The sequence below is a fragment of the Bison bison genome, unplaced genomic scaffold (genome assembly GCF_000754665.1).
Source record: "Bison bison bison isolate TAMUID 2011002044 unplaced genomic scaffold, Bison_UMD1.0 scf7180017864048, whole genome shotgun sequence".
Taxonomy (NCBI): Eukaryota; Metazoa; Chordata; class Mammalia; order Artiodactyla; family Bovidae; genus Bison; species Bison bison.
In genome coordinates, this window is record NW_011494620.1 from 1979377 (window position 1) to 1992731 (window position 13355).

The 13355-nt window shown below is 36.0% G+C and overlaps 1 protein-coding gene across 7 annotated transcripts in view; it reads right to left on the reverse strand.

Moving 5' to 3' along the window:
• POSTN (periostin, osteoblast specific factor) overlaps positions 1–13355 on the reverse strand; it is a 35270-nt gene that overhangs the window by 13106 nt on the left and 8809 nt on the right. For all 7 annotated transcript variants that reach the window (XM_010835632.1, XM_010835633.1, XM_010835637.1 and 4 more), the window contains exons 5-16: positions 12722–12886; positions 11713–11859; positions 11029–11170; positions 9677–9889; positions 8452–8586; positions 7198–7346; positions 4885–5021; positions 4187–4317; positions 3542–3672; positions 3333–3435; positions 3158–3225; positions 2121–2166 (exon numbers count right to left, since the gene is read on the reverse strand). In XM_010835632.1, the coding sequence (XP_010833934.1) occupies positions 2121–2166; positions 3158–3225; positions 3333–3435; positions 3542–3672; positions 4187–4317; positions 4885–5021; positions 7198–7346; positions 8452–8586; positions 9677–9889; positions 11029–11170; positions 11713–11859; positions 12722–12886 (1567 nt within the window). The remainder of the gene's footprint in view (positions 1–2120; positions 2167–3157; positions 3226–3332; positions 3436–3541; positions 3673–4186; positions 4318–4884; positions 5022–7197; positions 7347–8451; positions 8587–9676; positions 9890–11028; positions 11171–11712; positions 11860–12721; positions 12887–13355) is intronic.

Genomic DNA, 13355 nt, shown 5'->3' on the forward strand with positions numbered 1-13355 from the left:
AGTCAGATACCAGAGCTACTGACTTTTTATCATTTCTAATTAGAGCCTTAAAAGATGGAGTGATTAGATAGGGAACTAAAGCTGTCTGTGCAGTTGTAACAGACTGTGTTGACACACTAGAGGCAAGATGTTAGTACATTTGGATTTCTGTCACATTTTCACTTCAGGTGTTTGAAATGTGTATCTGTGTCAGCTCTTTGAATTAATATGGATTCCAGGGCTTAATTGTGACTGTTTCAGTTATTTCAGATTTAACATGTTGAGATCTCAAATTAGGAAACTCTGCAGTATATCAAATCAGTGTGTCTAGTTATCCATTCCACAGCTGGTCTAGCCACAGAGAAACCTTTCCATGAAGGTCAAATACATAGAGCTCTCTGCTGCTACTATCAGGATGGGTTAATTAGCTTTAGCTTAAATTTTCATTTCATGTTAAGGAACTTGAAGTTTAGAATATTTATTTGGTTCCTAGTTCTGTTTCAGTTTTGCTTTTCTGAATACTTAAATAGTTTTGACAGGTCAAAGGATGAAGATTAAATACTGATTTTATTCCTCTCCACCTCAAATGTCATATATTTGGCAACATATACTAGAGAGCATTTTTCCCCCATACAATTTAATATGTAAGGTATTTGGGGGACAAGAATAGTGCATAATAAGACAAAGAAATTTTAGAGACAGGTCAATAAAGGAACATGAAAATGGAATCTTTGGTTTAATTAGTCTCAACCTCTTTCTGAACTATGCTTCCAAGTAACAGCATACACATCAGAGAGGAGTTAAAGAAACATTCCACATCAGAATGTAAATCTCAGAGCTCTTTCAAGAGCTGTGAGTAGGTAGACAAGATTCATTAGACTTACATAATTTCATAAAATGTAGATTATTCTCTGTGAGTAGGTATCCAATGTAAGCAGAGGAAAATAAAGGAATTATAATATTTTAGGTCATTGTAAGCAAAATAGTGCATTGATATGTAGAGAAAATGGTGAACCTCTCATGGATAAGGTAGGGAAATGTAGTGCAGACATAATTTTTATGGAGGAAGATGACATAGCATTTCTGATGAATAGAGCTCATAACATTTTTTGATTTTTTATAAAATATATCTTTAACAAGACTGTATACTTCCAGACTGGAATTTAAACCATGTGGAAGTATAACTATTTCCAACTAAATGTTTGAAACAGTGCTGATCTGGCCTGATGCTAAGATTGTCCATGTCATTATCACATACTTGAAATCAGTAAGAACAGCAGACATTTTGTTTTGCTCCTTACATCATCTTTATGCCTTTTCCATATCTGGTGTAAATCTTAAAGGAAAATTTTCTTAATTAAATAACAGGATGCTCACAGTATAAAATAGAACAATTCTAGCCAAGATAAATGTACAAATGGGAGCAACGCTTTAGCTATTGATATGTTTTGAGTGTTGAACTGCAGAGTCAAAACAAAATGAAAAAGAATTTCTGCTTTGAAAGTTGCAATGAAAAAGAGGAAAAGACAAAGAAAGAAAAAGTACACTGAATAAGAAATACTATGAGTTAACATTTATGCAAATGAAATATCTTTACCATGGTTAAGAAATAGAGGTTGAATTTTGATAATCTGGTAGAGTCAGGAATAAAAGAAACCTTGGAATCTAGAAACTCTAGGTTTATCACCTGACAATGCTTTTGTTCCTTCATCCAGTTTTGAATGGGGAGAGTTTTTTGAACCACCAGCCCATAAATGTTAGAATTCTCTGACAGTCCGCCCTTAGATAGCTGAGGTCTTGAGAGTGGAATGAGCTAGAAATGTTTCAACAATATTATTTCTATTTCCACACATTTGAATTTTCAGAGCTCTGGAATGTATGACTTTCTCCCTTGCATCTTTGCCATGCTAGCAATTGTATCAAGCTGTGAGTGAAGAAGTGGTTCATTGGAGTTGAAGAGGATAGTCAAGGCTGAAAGGTCTCCTCCAGACTGCAAGCCCTGTTTCAAGTGGGATGAAATTTGCCATTGTTTGGAATTCTAAATACCAGATTATCAATCATCTCAGTAAACACAAAGAAAATTGTTTTCTTTTTTTTACATCTTGCCACGTATATGTGACAAATATTCATCATGTACTTACTGTAGACAGTTATGGGGATTTCTTTGAAGGTACTGCCACGAACAAACTGAAAATAAATATATTTAGTATCATGAAATGTAGTCGTTGCACTAACATGAAATGTTGTCACTGTATTAACAAAATCTTGGCACTGTGATTTTTAATTCTCACTAAAGAAGTGAAACTACCATTACATTTAGTAAAAATGAAGTCTTCATATGTCACTTTCAAATTTCCTGCTATTGAGCAAGATGGCAAAAATGGTTGGATTTGTTATTCAGTTTTAAAAATTATAAAATAGCAAATCCCAAATTAAATGTTTATTAAATAATATTGCATATGTTGTCAGGTACTTTAACCCTACTAATATTCAACCCAGTGTTTATTCTCAAATATTCCTTTGCCTTTAATTATTGTGCTGTGTGCTTAGTTGCTCAGTCATGTCCAACTCTTTGTGACCTCATGAACTCTAGCCCACCAGGCTCTTCAGTATATGGGGATTCTCTAGGCAAGAACACTGGAGTGAGTTGCCATGCCGTCCTCCAGGGGATCTTCCCAACCCAGGTCTCCTGCATTGCAGGCAGATTCTTTACCATCTGAGCAGCTAGGGAAACCCTAACAATTGTGATTAGTGACTATTTCTTATAAGTAAATATCTTTCCCTTATATTCTGTAGCAAAAATATTTGATGATAGAAAAATTATTGCTTTTATCTACACGTCCTATCTTCCCTGCTGGATTGTAAACTATTGAAGAAATGATGCAAATGGTGTATAATCAACAAAGAGCAATGTACTCAGGGTATATTTACTTATTAATGTATATATTTCTAGTTTTTTATGTTAAACCTGCAATGTCTGTTAAACACATTAGAAACATATGCAATAGTCAGGCTCCTCTGTCCATGGAATTCTCTAGGCAAGAATACTGGAGTGGGTTGCTATTTCCTTCTCCAGGGGATCTTCCCAACCCAGGAATTGAACCCAGGTTTCCTGCATTGCAGACAGATTCTTTACCAACTGAGCTACAAGGAGAGCACTATGCAATAACATCTGTACCTTAATTTGGATGTATTTGATCAGTTTATTAAGTATTTCTAGCAGCTGATCATTTCCAACAGGTGTGTCTGTGAAGAGGAATATAAAATGAATATGGTAAGAATCAATGAAATAAAAATCTAGGTTTCTATTGAAAAAGATTTATTTTTCATTAATCAGTTCAATAATTACCAACCTGCTGGATAAAGAAGTTTATCTACGACATGAATGACACCATTTGTTGTCATGATGTCAGATTCTTTTGATTTCAGTTCATTTACCAAAAGTGTATCATTTACCTGTTAAAACAGGGGATAATGTCAGTGGGAAATTTAATGAAATATGAACATTAGAATAACTGAATACTGGATTAACACTCTCATAGATATCTTCTAGAGAACTTACTCCTTTCAGATAGATTTTACTTCCTTGTGTGGTCTTTAAAATGTTTGTAACGCCAGGTTCAAAACCTTTTCCAATGAAAACTCCTGGTGTCAGGTGATAAAGGATGATGTTTTGAAGAGCATTTTTGTCCCCTAGGAGAAAAATATATATATTTATTTAATAATATGTCATATATTTTGACATTTTGATATTATGACGACTAAGGGGAAAATATTTCTTTGTGTTTATTTTTTTCCATACTGTAATTTCTTATAATGTCATTGTTCTCTCAAGGCAATATCAATGTTATATCAAAACATAGTCTCTTCAATCAGTTCAATCAAAGTATTATCCAACTTACTGGAGGAAAAAAATCAAATTATTTTTTTGAAATTGTGACTATTTTCTTCTCTGTCACCTCACTGTGTGGCCTTTAACAGAGACGACATAAGTGATTATCTAGCCCCACAACATGAGAGTAGGCAGTTATTTGAGAACACTGATGAGGGAACCGCTACATATTCTAAGTGGAATAAGGAGAGGAAGGCTAGCCATGAATATGAAAGAGGGGACTTTGCGGGGCTGACATCTAGGTAGCAACGCCTGAGGAAGAAATGAGATCATGAAATCAAGGGGCAAATATATCTGGTGTTCACTTCTACTCACGAATCAGAATTTCCTTTTCTTCATTAGTCATTCCCTTAAAGGCATCATTGGTTGGTACAAATAAGGTCCAATCTCCAGGCTGTGTTAGGAGCTCTTTCAAGTCTGCAGCTTCAAGTAGACTGAGGAAAATGCTAGGCAGGAAGGACATACGTTTATTAGATTTAGTCTAGGTAAGCCTTCCAACATGCCTGAAATACAGTAGAATCCCTTTATGTGGAAGAATGAGAAAATGGCTTATACACTTTCATATGTTTCAAATGCAATTTACTGTTAAAGGTTTATCATAGGGAAATTATTTAAATACATGTATGATTTTTAAATTTCCAAACCTCTGTTTTTCCCCTGTAATACTTGATGAAGTCACATTTGGTAACAAAATAGAAGCATTTGTTCATTTAATATTCTGCAAAAGAGTCTTTGCTAATACATACTATCATTTTTTTAAAAACATAATTATAAAAAATTTGCAAGGAGTAGTTCAGTCTATTAGATTGGTTTTTGTTTGTTTTTTACTCACCAAATCATATTATGGAAGAAAACTAATGTTAAGAACATATTTTAATTTTGAAACATTTATATAAGCTTCTTATTCTAAATTCCATTCTCAGCAATACTGAATACTGAATGGATTTTGGAATACTTACTGTGAAATAAAACTATGCCAAAAGGTCTTATTCTCTTGTGGAGGTGAAGCTTACCTGAAGCGCTTATCTTGTTTCAGTTTTTCATGAAGGGATTTCTCTGCTGGTTTGATGATCTCTTGGAATATGTGAATGGCACCATTTCTTCCTTGCTTGCTTCCTCTCACCATGCATGAATTTTCAATGCAGACAGCCTAGCAAAGAAAAGAAAGATACAACTGTGCATTTCCTTATTTGAAATTCCCTATGTGGAAGAAGCTCCCTAATGAAATTTCTGGGTGGTTTCTTCTAAAAGGTCTCTAGACTTATGATGCCAGAGGAAACAGTTTCTCTCCTCTGTTTTTAACGTCTTGTACCATCTGACCTTGGAGAAGGAAATGGCAACCCACTTCAGTACTCTTGCCTAGAAAACCCCATGGACGGAGGAGCCTGGTATCCATGGGGTCGCAAAGAGTTGGACACGACTGATCGACTAAAAAAAAAAATCGTCATTTGACCTGGGCTTCCCTGGTAGCTCAGCTGGTTAAGAATTCGCCTGCTATGCAGGAGACCCCGGTTCTATTCCTGGGTGGAGAAGGGATCGGCTACCCACTCTAGTATTCATGGGCTTCCTTGGTGGCTCAGATAGTAAAGAATTCGCCTGCAGTGTGGGAGACCTGGGTTCGGTCCCTGAGTTCAGTAGATTCTCTGGAGGATGGCATGGCAACCCACTCCAGTATTCTTGCCTGGAGAATCCCCATGGACAGAGGAGCCTGGTGGTCTGCAGACCATGGGGTCACAAAAAGTCGGACACAGCTAAGTGACCAAGCACAGCACATCGTCTGACCTCACTCATCTTATTCAACCAGGCTTTCTACTACTAGGCAAGCTACTATATGTGTAGGGCAGGTGGTGGTGTCAATTGTTGTTGTTCAGGTGCTAAGTCGTGTCTGACTCTTTGCGACCCCGTGGACTGCAGCATGCCAGGCTTCCCTGTCCTTCACTATCTCCAGGATATTGCTCAAACTCATGTCTACTGAGTCGTGATGCCAAAGCAATTCCATATAATTCTACTTCTGTGTTTTCTGTCATTCCTCTCCAGGTTCTACTCATTCTTTCAGACCCTTTCTATTAAATTTCTTTAACCATGAAGTTTAGTGACTTCACTGCCTCCTGTAATCTTTACTATATATTACTATGGTGTGGCATGTGTGTGCATGCTTAGTCGTGACCAACTCTTTGCTACCCCATGAACTGTAGTCCACCAAGCTTGTCTGTCCATGGAATTTTCCAGGCAAGAATACTGGAGTGGGTTGCCATTTCCTACTCCAGAGGATCGTCCCATCCCAGGGATCAAAAACTCAGTTCTTGTGTCTCCTGCATTGGCAGGCAAATTCTTTACCAGTGGCACCACCTGGGAAACCAGTATATTACCATATATTGCTGTATTTTCTATGCAAATATTTACTATATTGATGGTAAGACCCTATCAGTTATAAGCTAAATTACTGGTTAAGTTATAGCACTTTGAACAAAACTAATATTTATATATGTATCATTTAGAATGCAGCATATTTTGTTTTGTTTTTGGTTTTTTTTTTGGCCTGTACCACACAACATGTGGAATCTCAATTTCCTCATCAGAGATTGAACCCACGCCCCCTGTGTTGGAAGCACAGAGTCTTAACTACTGAACCACCAGAGAAGTCCCTTCCGTATCATTTAAAAAGTGTGTCTTGACCTTGTGGAACTATGGTATGAAAACGCTGTGAGTCATGTTTGGTTCTAGGTCATCTTTGACTTCTTATGAATTCTTTTTAGCTGTAACTGCAAGGTTGCCTGGAAAGAAACTGCATAGCACCACTTGTCAAACTGTAATTTTGACAAGCAATATTTTCTAGAAACTTTTCCTCAGATAAAGCGCATTAGAACCATTTTATAGAAATCTTCATGTGCCTATAAAAGTTTACCATGCAACTCATTCAAAAGAGATTTAGTTGCTGAATGGTGACAGTACAGTCGAAGATCATCCTAAATATTTGACTCAGTATAAAAATTACCATGTAAACAGTAAAGTACAGTACGCTATGAAACAAAAAGCTTGTTTTAAAGGGGTTTTAGTTATTTATGGGATTGAAACAATGCTTTAGAAAAAGTTATTTATGATGAAACAAGTGCAAATTATCAGAATTATTAATACATAGCACTTTTGTATACTTTCCTCATAGTCTTTTCAAACATGCTACTCACTTCTCTAATGTTCCTATGAACTATTAAAATCATATTGGTAAACTTCTGAGAAACATTTGTTATAAGAACAGTCTTTGACAAGGGCGTATCTTTTGACATGTAGGCCAGTATGGGTATTTTATCTCGTTCTGATGCACTTACTGTGCGGTACACGAAGACTCTGAGCTGTTTGCCTCCAATGGTCTCAAGTTTTTGTCCATTGTAAAGTTCATTAAGGCCAATTTTTACTTTCAATATATGATTCTGGAGAATTAATTTAAGAAGGCGCTGATCCATGCTCAGTGTATCATCTATAAGTAAATTCATTACAAAAGAATGTTATTTTATTTAGAAAGCATTACAGTTTCCCCTGTAAGAGAAAATCATGAAAATGGGAAATCCCTAATATTATAGATCTTAAGGATCCTACACTTATATATGAGTTGACTAAATACTGAAGGCTAGAAACTCTATGCACCATGCGCTATTTCATCAAATGATTACATGATTCCAAGCAGTCCAGACAATAGGTTACATCTCAGTGAGGGGCTACATGGTTTCATGTGGTTATTGATAAAGGTTAAACTTTAAACTCGAAAGCTGGCCAAGATTTTCTCTGAGAATTTGATGTCCATTAGTCACATGAAAACAACTGATGAATCATTTGTAAATTTACTTTAATTTCTGGAGAGAGATTCGGTGAATCATGTAACCTCTTAAAGTTGGCTTGATGTCAACAAGTTACAGGCCTTATTATTACAAAAAGGAAAAACAGCATTTTTTAGAATTTGAATTTTCTTATTAATAACTTTCTATGTTACAATCTAGTATTTGGAAAAACATCAAAAATAATGATGATTATTTTTTCATTGTTAAATTTTGCCTAACAATTCACATGTGTCTTTGTGAAGTCATTTTTTCTGGAAAAAAAAGTAAGGTTGTATTAATCTAACCACAGTCTTTTAATAGCAGCTACAAGGTCAAATACTTGTAATAATAGTCCACATCATAATATAGAAGTATATCATATTCTCCTGTTTTTATTTTCTCATAATATGATACCTTACTTTCAAATTCTGAGTTGCAAAATTCACCTATGTATAATGTTGGTGTTAAATCAAATTTATTTTTTTAAAGATCTGTTAATATATCCATTATGTGTGCTGGAAATATGATCAGGTTCACAGAAAAACTGAAGAACCCTATCACAAAATTTCATTTCCTGTAGGCCATTATCTATTATAATGTTTTGGAAATAAAGGGCATTTTAATAAAAACAGTACTAATTAATTGTATATGTAGCCAGTGAAAATCAACACCTCATAAAAGATCTATTATTTCTTAGCAGTCACGGTGAAGGAAAAAAAAAAGTGTGTAGGGGTGGGAAGAGCTGGAATGGGAGTGGCCGATACATACCAGAAAATGCGTTATTCACAGGTGCCAGCAAAGTGTATTCTCCATCTGGCCTCAGAGCAGATGCCAAGCCTAACTGGGCCACAAGGTCTGTGAAAGTGGTTTGCTGATTTCCAGCCAGCTCAATAACTTGTTTGGCTGTAAGATAAACCATGACCATTCAAACAATGTCATAGTTGTTATTACCATCATCATGAAATTAGTAAATCAGTTCTTGGCTGTTTCCATAAGCTATTTGCTGTACTAGCAATGTGATACCAGAGAAGGCAATGGCACCCAACTCCAGCACTCTTGCCTGGAAAATCCCATGGATGGAGGAGCCTGGTAGGCTGCAGTCCATGGGGTTGCTAAGAGTCAGACAGGATTCACTTTCACTTGTTACTTTCATGCATTGGAGAAGGAAATGGCAACCCACTCCAGTATTCTTGCCTGGAGAATCTCAGGGACCTGGGAGCCTGGTGGGCTGCCGTCTCTGGGGTCACACAGAGTTGGACACGACTGAAGTGACTTAGCAGCAGCAGCAGCAGCAATGTGATAAGAAGTCCTGCCTTTCCCTAGTAAGAAACTTCCAGCTTCCCTTTTTTGGGGTGGCAGGGTGGAGGGGTTATTAACCAAAGAATTTCAGAGGGAAAATATCTTTCTGATTTCATGCTTTGCAGTTTTCTTCAATTCTCTATTGCTCATCCCTTGTCTCTCTGCTCTTGTGAGGGCCATAGCTCTTTCATTTATCCAAAAGTAACCATTTGGTTATATCTTTCCTTCCATTTTCATGAAAAACTCTGGCACTGTAAGAATCTTTGATGATATTAGATATTAGAAACTCTGGAAAGCCAGAGTCTGTTGCACTGGAATGACCATGACTATACAAGCCACCTATTTAGGACTCAGCTCACTGTTAGTTTTTTATATATATATATATATATATGTATTTTATTGAGGAAAACATCAAACATATACAAAAGTAAACAGAATAGAATGGTAAACTCTTATGTAGCTATGACCCAGCTACAGGGATGCCCATTTGACCAGGGGTCAGCAAGACTTAGAGCCAAGTCCAGCCCACTACTTGTTTTTATAAATAAAGTTTTATTGGACCACATCACTGTTAGCTTTGTTTGTGCTTCACATGGCATTCCTCATACTGCACATTTATTTCCCATAAGCCTATACTTCAGACATCATAACTGATAAACAACAGTAGGTAGAAGAATGGGAAACTGTTGCTCACCAGAATCAGGAACCAGGACCTGATCAATCAAATGGATGACACCGTTATTTGTCACAATATCTTTTTTGTTCACCATTTTGATTCCATTTACTGTTATGCTGTCACCATCACATCCTATCTCAATGGTGTTTCCTTCCAGGGTCTCAAAGACTGCTCCTCCCATGATAGCCTCAGAACACTGGAGGGTGTTTAGAATGTGGTACTTCATGAGAGCTAGAGGATGAAGGAGAAGAAACATGCTTTCAGATCAATAAAAATAGCATTTGACCTTTAACAGATATCTTTCACTGTGGAACCAAGTATTCCTCAGAAATAGAATGCATAAATAAGACCTAAGTATTGACCTAAGGTTTTAAATTTTTGTTTGTTCTCAGAGTGGTTTTTTTCATCAACTCTACAGTAAAATTAACTCAGTTTGGTAAGAAATAAGCAGAAAAGAAAATCAACTGCATGAAATTATTTGTATAGTTCTAGACAATGTGTTAGATCAAGTTCCATTTATCATAAGAGAATAATTTCTGATGGAAACTCAAGAATAATTTCTCCTTTCAGAAAGCCTTCAAAGTTATTTGTTAGTGATACCTGTTGCAAACACCTAAGTAGTATCTTGCTTTAACTACTCGTGACAGAACAGCTAAATAGGCATGCTTTATTTTATTGAGCTTCACTTTTGTGCGCTTTGCAGACGGTGTGCTGTTTTCAAATTGGAGGTTTGTGGCAGCCCTAAAGACAACATCTAGAAAGTAACCAAAGCAAAGATGGTTTCTTGAAAGACTTCAGACGTGGTCTGTACCTAAACTGTATTATGTCTATATTTTCACCAAAATATCTCATCATAAATTGGTTAAGCGTGTTTATGGTAGGCTGCGTAAGAGAAATGTGCTAGTCACAATTTAAAATCAAGTTGAAACTATCAATAAAAAGGGAGTCTGGAAAGAAGCCAAATTCTGTGTATGAATAAGCAGTGACCAAAGATAACCATGGAATTTTCTCCCCTAACTTCAGTGTAAATTTAGAATTAAAACCATTGAATAATACATATACAATATTAAACTTGGATGATCTAATATTTCAACACTTTCTAATTCTTTTTAATGCCTGCTACTTATTTACTTGGAAGCAGTGCAGAAACATGTGATCTTTAGGGTAACTTGAGTATTTAATTACTTGGATTATTAATTATTTAATTACTTTGTCTACTCTTTCAAAGATTTTTATCGTCTGCCTCAAAATAAAAGTTTTTCTTTGCCTTTGCTTATCAAAAATAATAACGTTGGCAGGACTTAATCTCTTTTTCATTTCCTTTTCTTGGAATCCTGGGAGGCTTCTCATAGACAAAGACACTTAAGTACCTTCTGAAGCCACTTTGTCTCCCATGATCCTTTCTAGAACTCCTCTTGGAAGTTTCTCAAAAGCTTCATTGGTGGGAGCAAAGAGTGTGAAGTGACCATCTCTCCCAAGCGTCTCCAGTATATCAGATGTGATGGCAGCTGCCTGAAACACAAATGTGCTTTTCAGAGGTTTGCATGTTGCAAATTCAGGAAAAAAGCTACAAGACACTCAGTCTAGGCTGACACCGGAGAGTTGACCCTATAGAAAGCTGTAGAAGTTATATCTTTCTCTTGTTAGATCTTTAAAAAAAAATTTTTTTTTTTGCACAAACAGCCAGGTTATTTTGAACTTTCTACAAACTGTTTGTTAGATGGGAAATTCTGCTAATGCCTGTGTGACTGAAGCAATATCCAGCAGTTAGTATAATAACTGATGGACACATTCTAAATGTGCTCAATACACTTCAGTCACATAACTAATCATTCTTTATTATGTCCACATAAATATTATTCTTTCATATGAGAAGACGAGTTCTTCTGTGTATAATGAAAACCTTTTCATTTCAAGAAATATACTGCTTATGTGTCTGCCAGATTTGACAGTCTTTTATTAATTAATAGCTTTTTATTATTTTTTTAGAATCTGATGGGGAAGAGGAGAATTTCAGTGGTCCAAAACAATCTGCTGTTACTTCTTGGACATACCCTAAAAGATGAGAGCTCATCTTCTGCTTCAATGAAGTCCTGAATTGAGGTACCAATTTGTGTAAGGACACGGTCAATGACATGCACAACGCCATTTGTTGCAATCTGGTTCCCATGGATGATTCGAGCACAGTTCACAGTGACAACCTGCAATTGTTTGGGAAAATCAAATTGCAGAAATCACAGCTGTCTGTTGACCATTGGGACTGCAAGCCCATTTCCCATGTCTCAAGTTTATTGGTAAATGTAACAGGAAAGAACTGACATTCTGAATACAAATGCTGAGGATGGAGACTTACAAATGACTGTGTCTAAAAAAACAAAAAAACCCAAAAACCAAGACCAAAACCAGTTGAGAACCCAATTGTACTTAACATGTCTAGAAACATAAGGCAAAACATTTTTTGAATTATTGTTTTTATTGCTCACTTTCTTTTCTAGAGATAGTCATACACTATTTCTAATGTAGGCCAAGTTCTGAGACAGAAACAATTATTACATAAATGTAACCAGTTCTATTTCAGTGATTTCCTGAATATTGCTTCATCAATGACCCTTTCTGTCCCTGGAAATCTGACTGTTGGAAGAACCCCATGACCTTGTTGGAAGTTTCCCACAATGACTTTATCAAAACATGCTTATCAAAACCCACAAAAGTCTAAATCAGTATAGTAGTAAGGGGATGAATAAAAGAATTCTCATTCTCTGATTATTCTTTGATAAATTCTTATTCTTTATTTTTCTCTTATTATTGATTAAACACATCAACTAATAAAATTTCCCTTTGTAAAACATCTAAGTCTACTGTCAACAAAGTGTCAATTTAATTTCTTCCTTGCTAACACTCTTTGGCAGAAATCAGTCTCTGAATTGGAAATTCACATGCTTGACATGTAAGGAAAAGTTTATTCACTGACATTTTATTATTTCTGTAAACCTTATATAAAGGTCATAGAAAAAATTAGGGGCAGTGTTATTGATAAATGTACTTTTTATTAAATAAACTTACCCCATTAGGATAATGGTTAATGAAGAGCCCCAAGTTGTTATACATTGAAGGGATAATCATGCCATTTTTCAAGTCCTTGGTCAACATTCTCTTATTAACCATGTGGCTATGTAAAGCATTCAGTAATTCAACATTCACATTGCTCTCCAGACCTCTCCGGATATCCTAGGAAAAATTGAAATGGCAGAAGTTTATTTTATTATAGTTAATTATTAAAATGCCTATAATCACACTGTTTCTACTCTCTTCTTATTTTCTCATTGAATTACCCAGATGGTCAAAACAAATTGAAATAAATAACTTAAAATTATATTATTTCAATTGATTAAGAAATTTTATAAGTACAGGTACTCAGTAAAGTCTTCCAGATCTTATAGAGTATTTGGACATTTTTAGAGTCAAAACTGGAGAAGGCAATGGCACCCCACTCCAGCACTCTTGCCTGGAGAATCCCATGGACGGAGGAGCCTGGTGGGCTGCAGTCCATGGGGTCGTGAAGAGTCGGACACAACTGAACGACTTCACTTTCCCTTTTCACTTTCATGCATTGAAGAAGGAAATGGCAACCCACTCCAATGTTCTTGCCTGGAGAATCCCAGGGATGGGGGAGCCTGGTGGGCTGCCGTCTATGGGG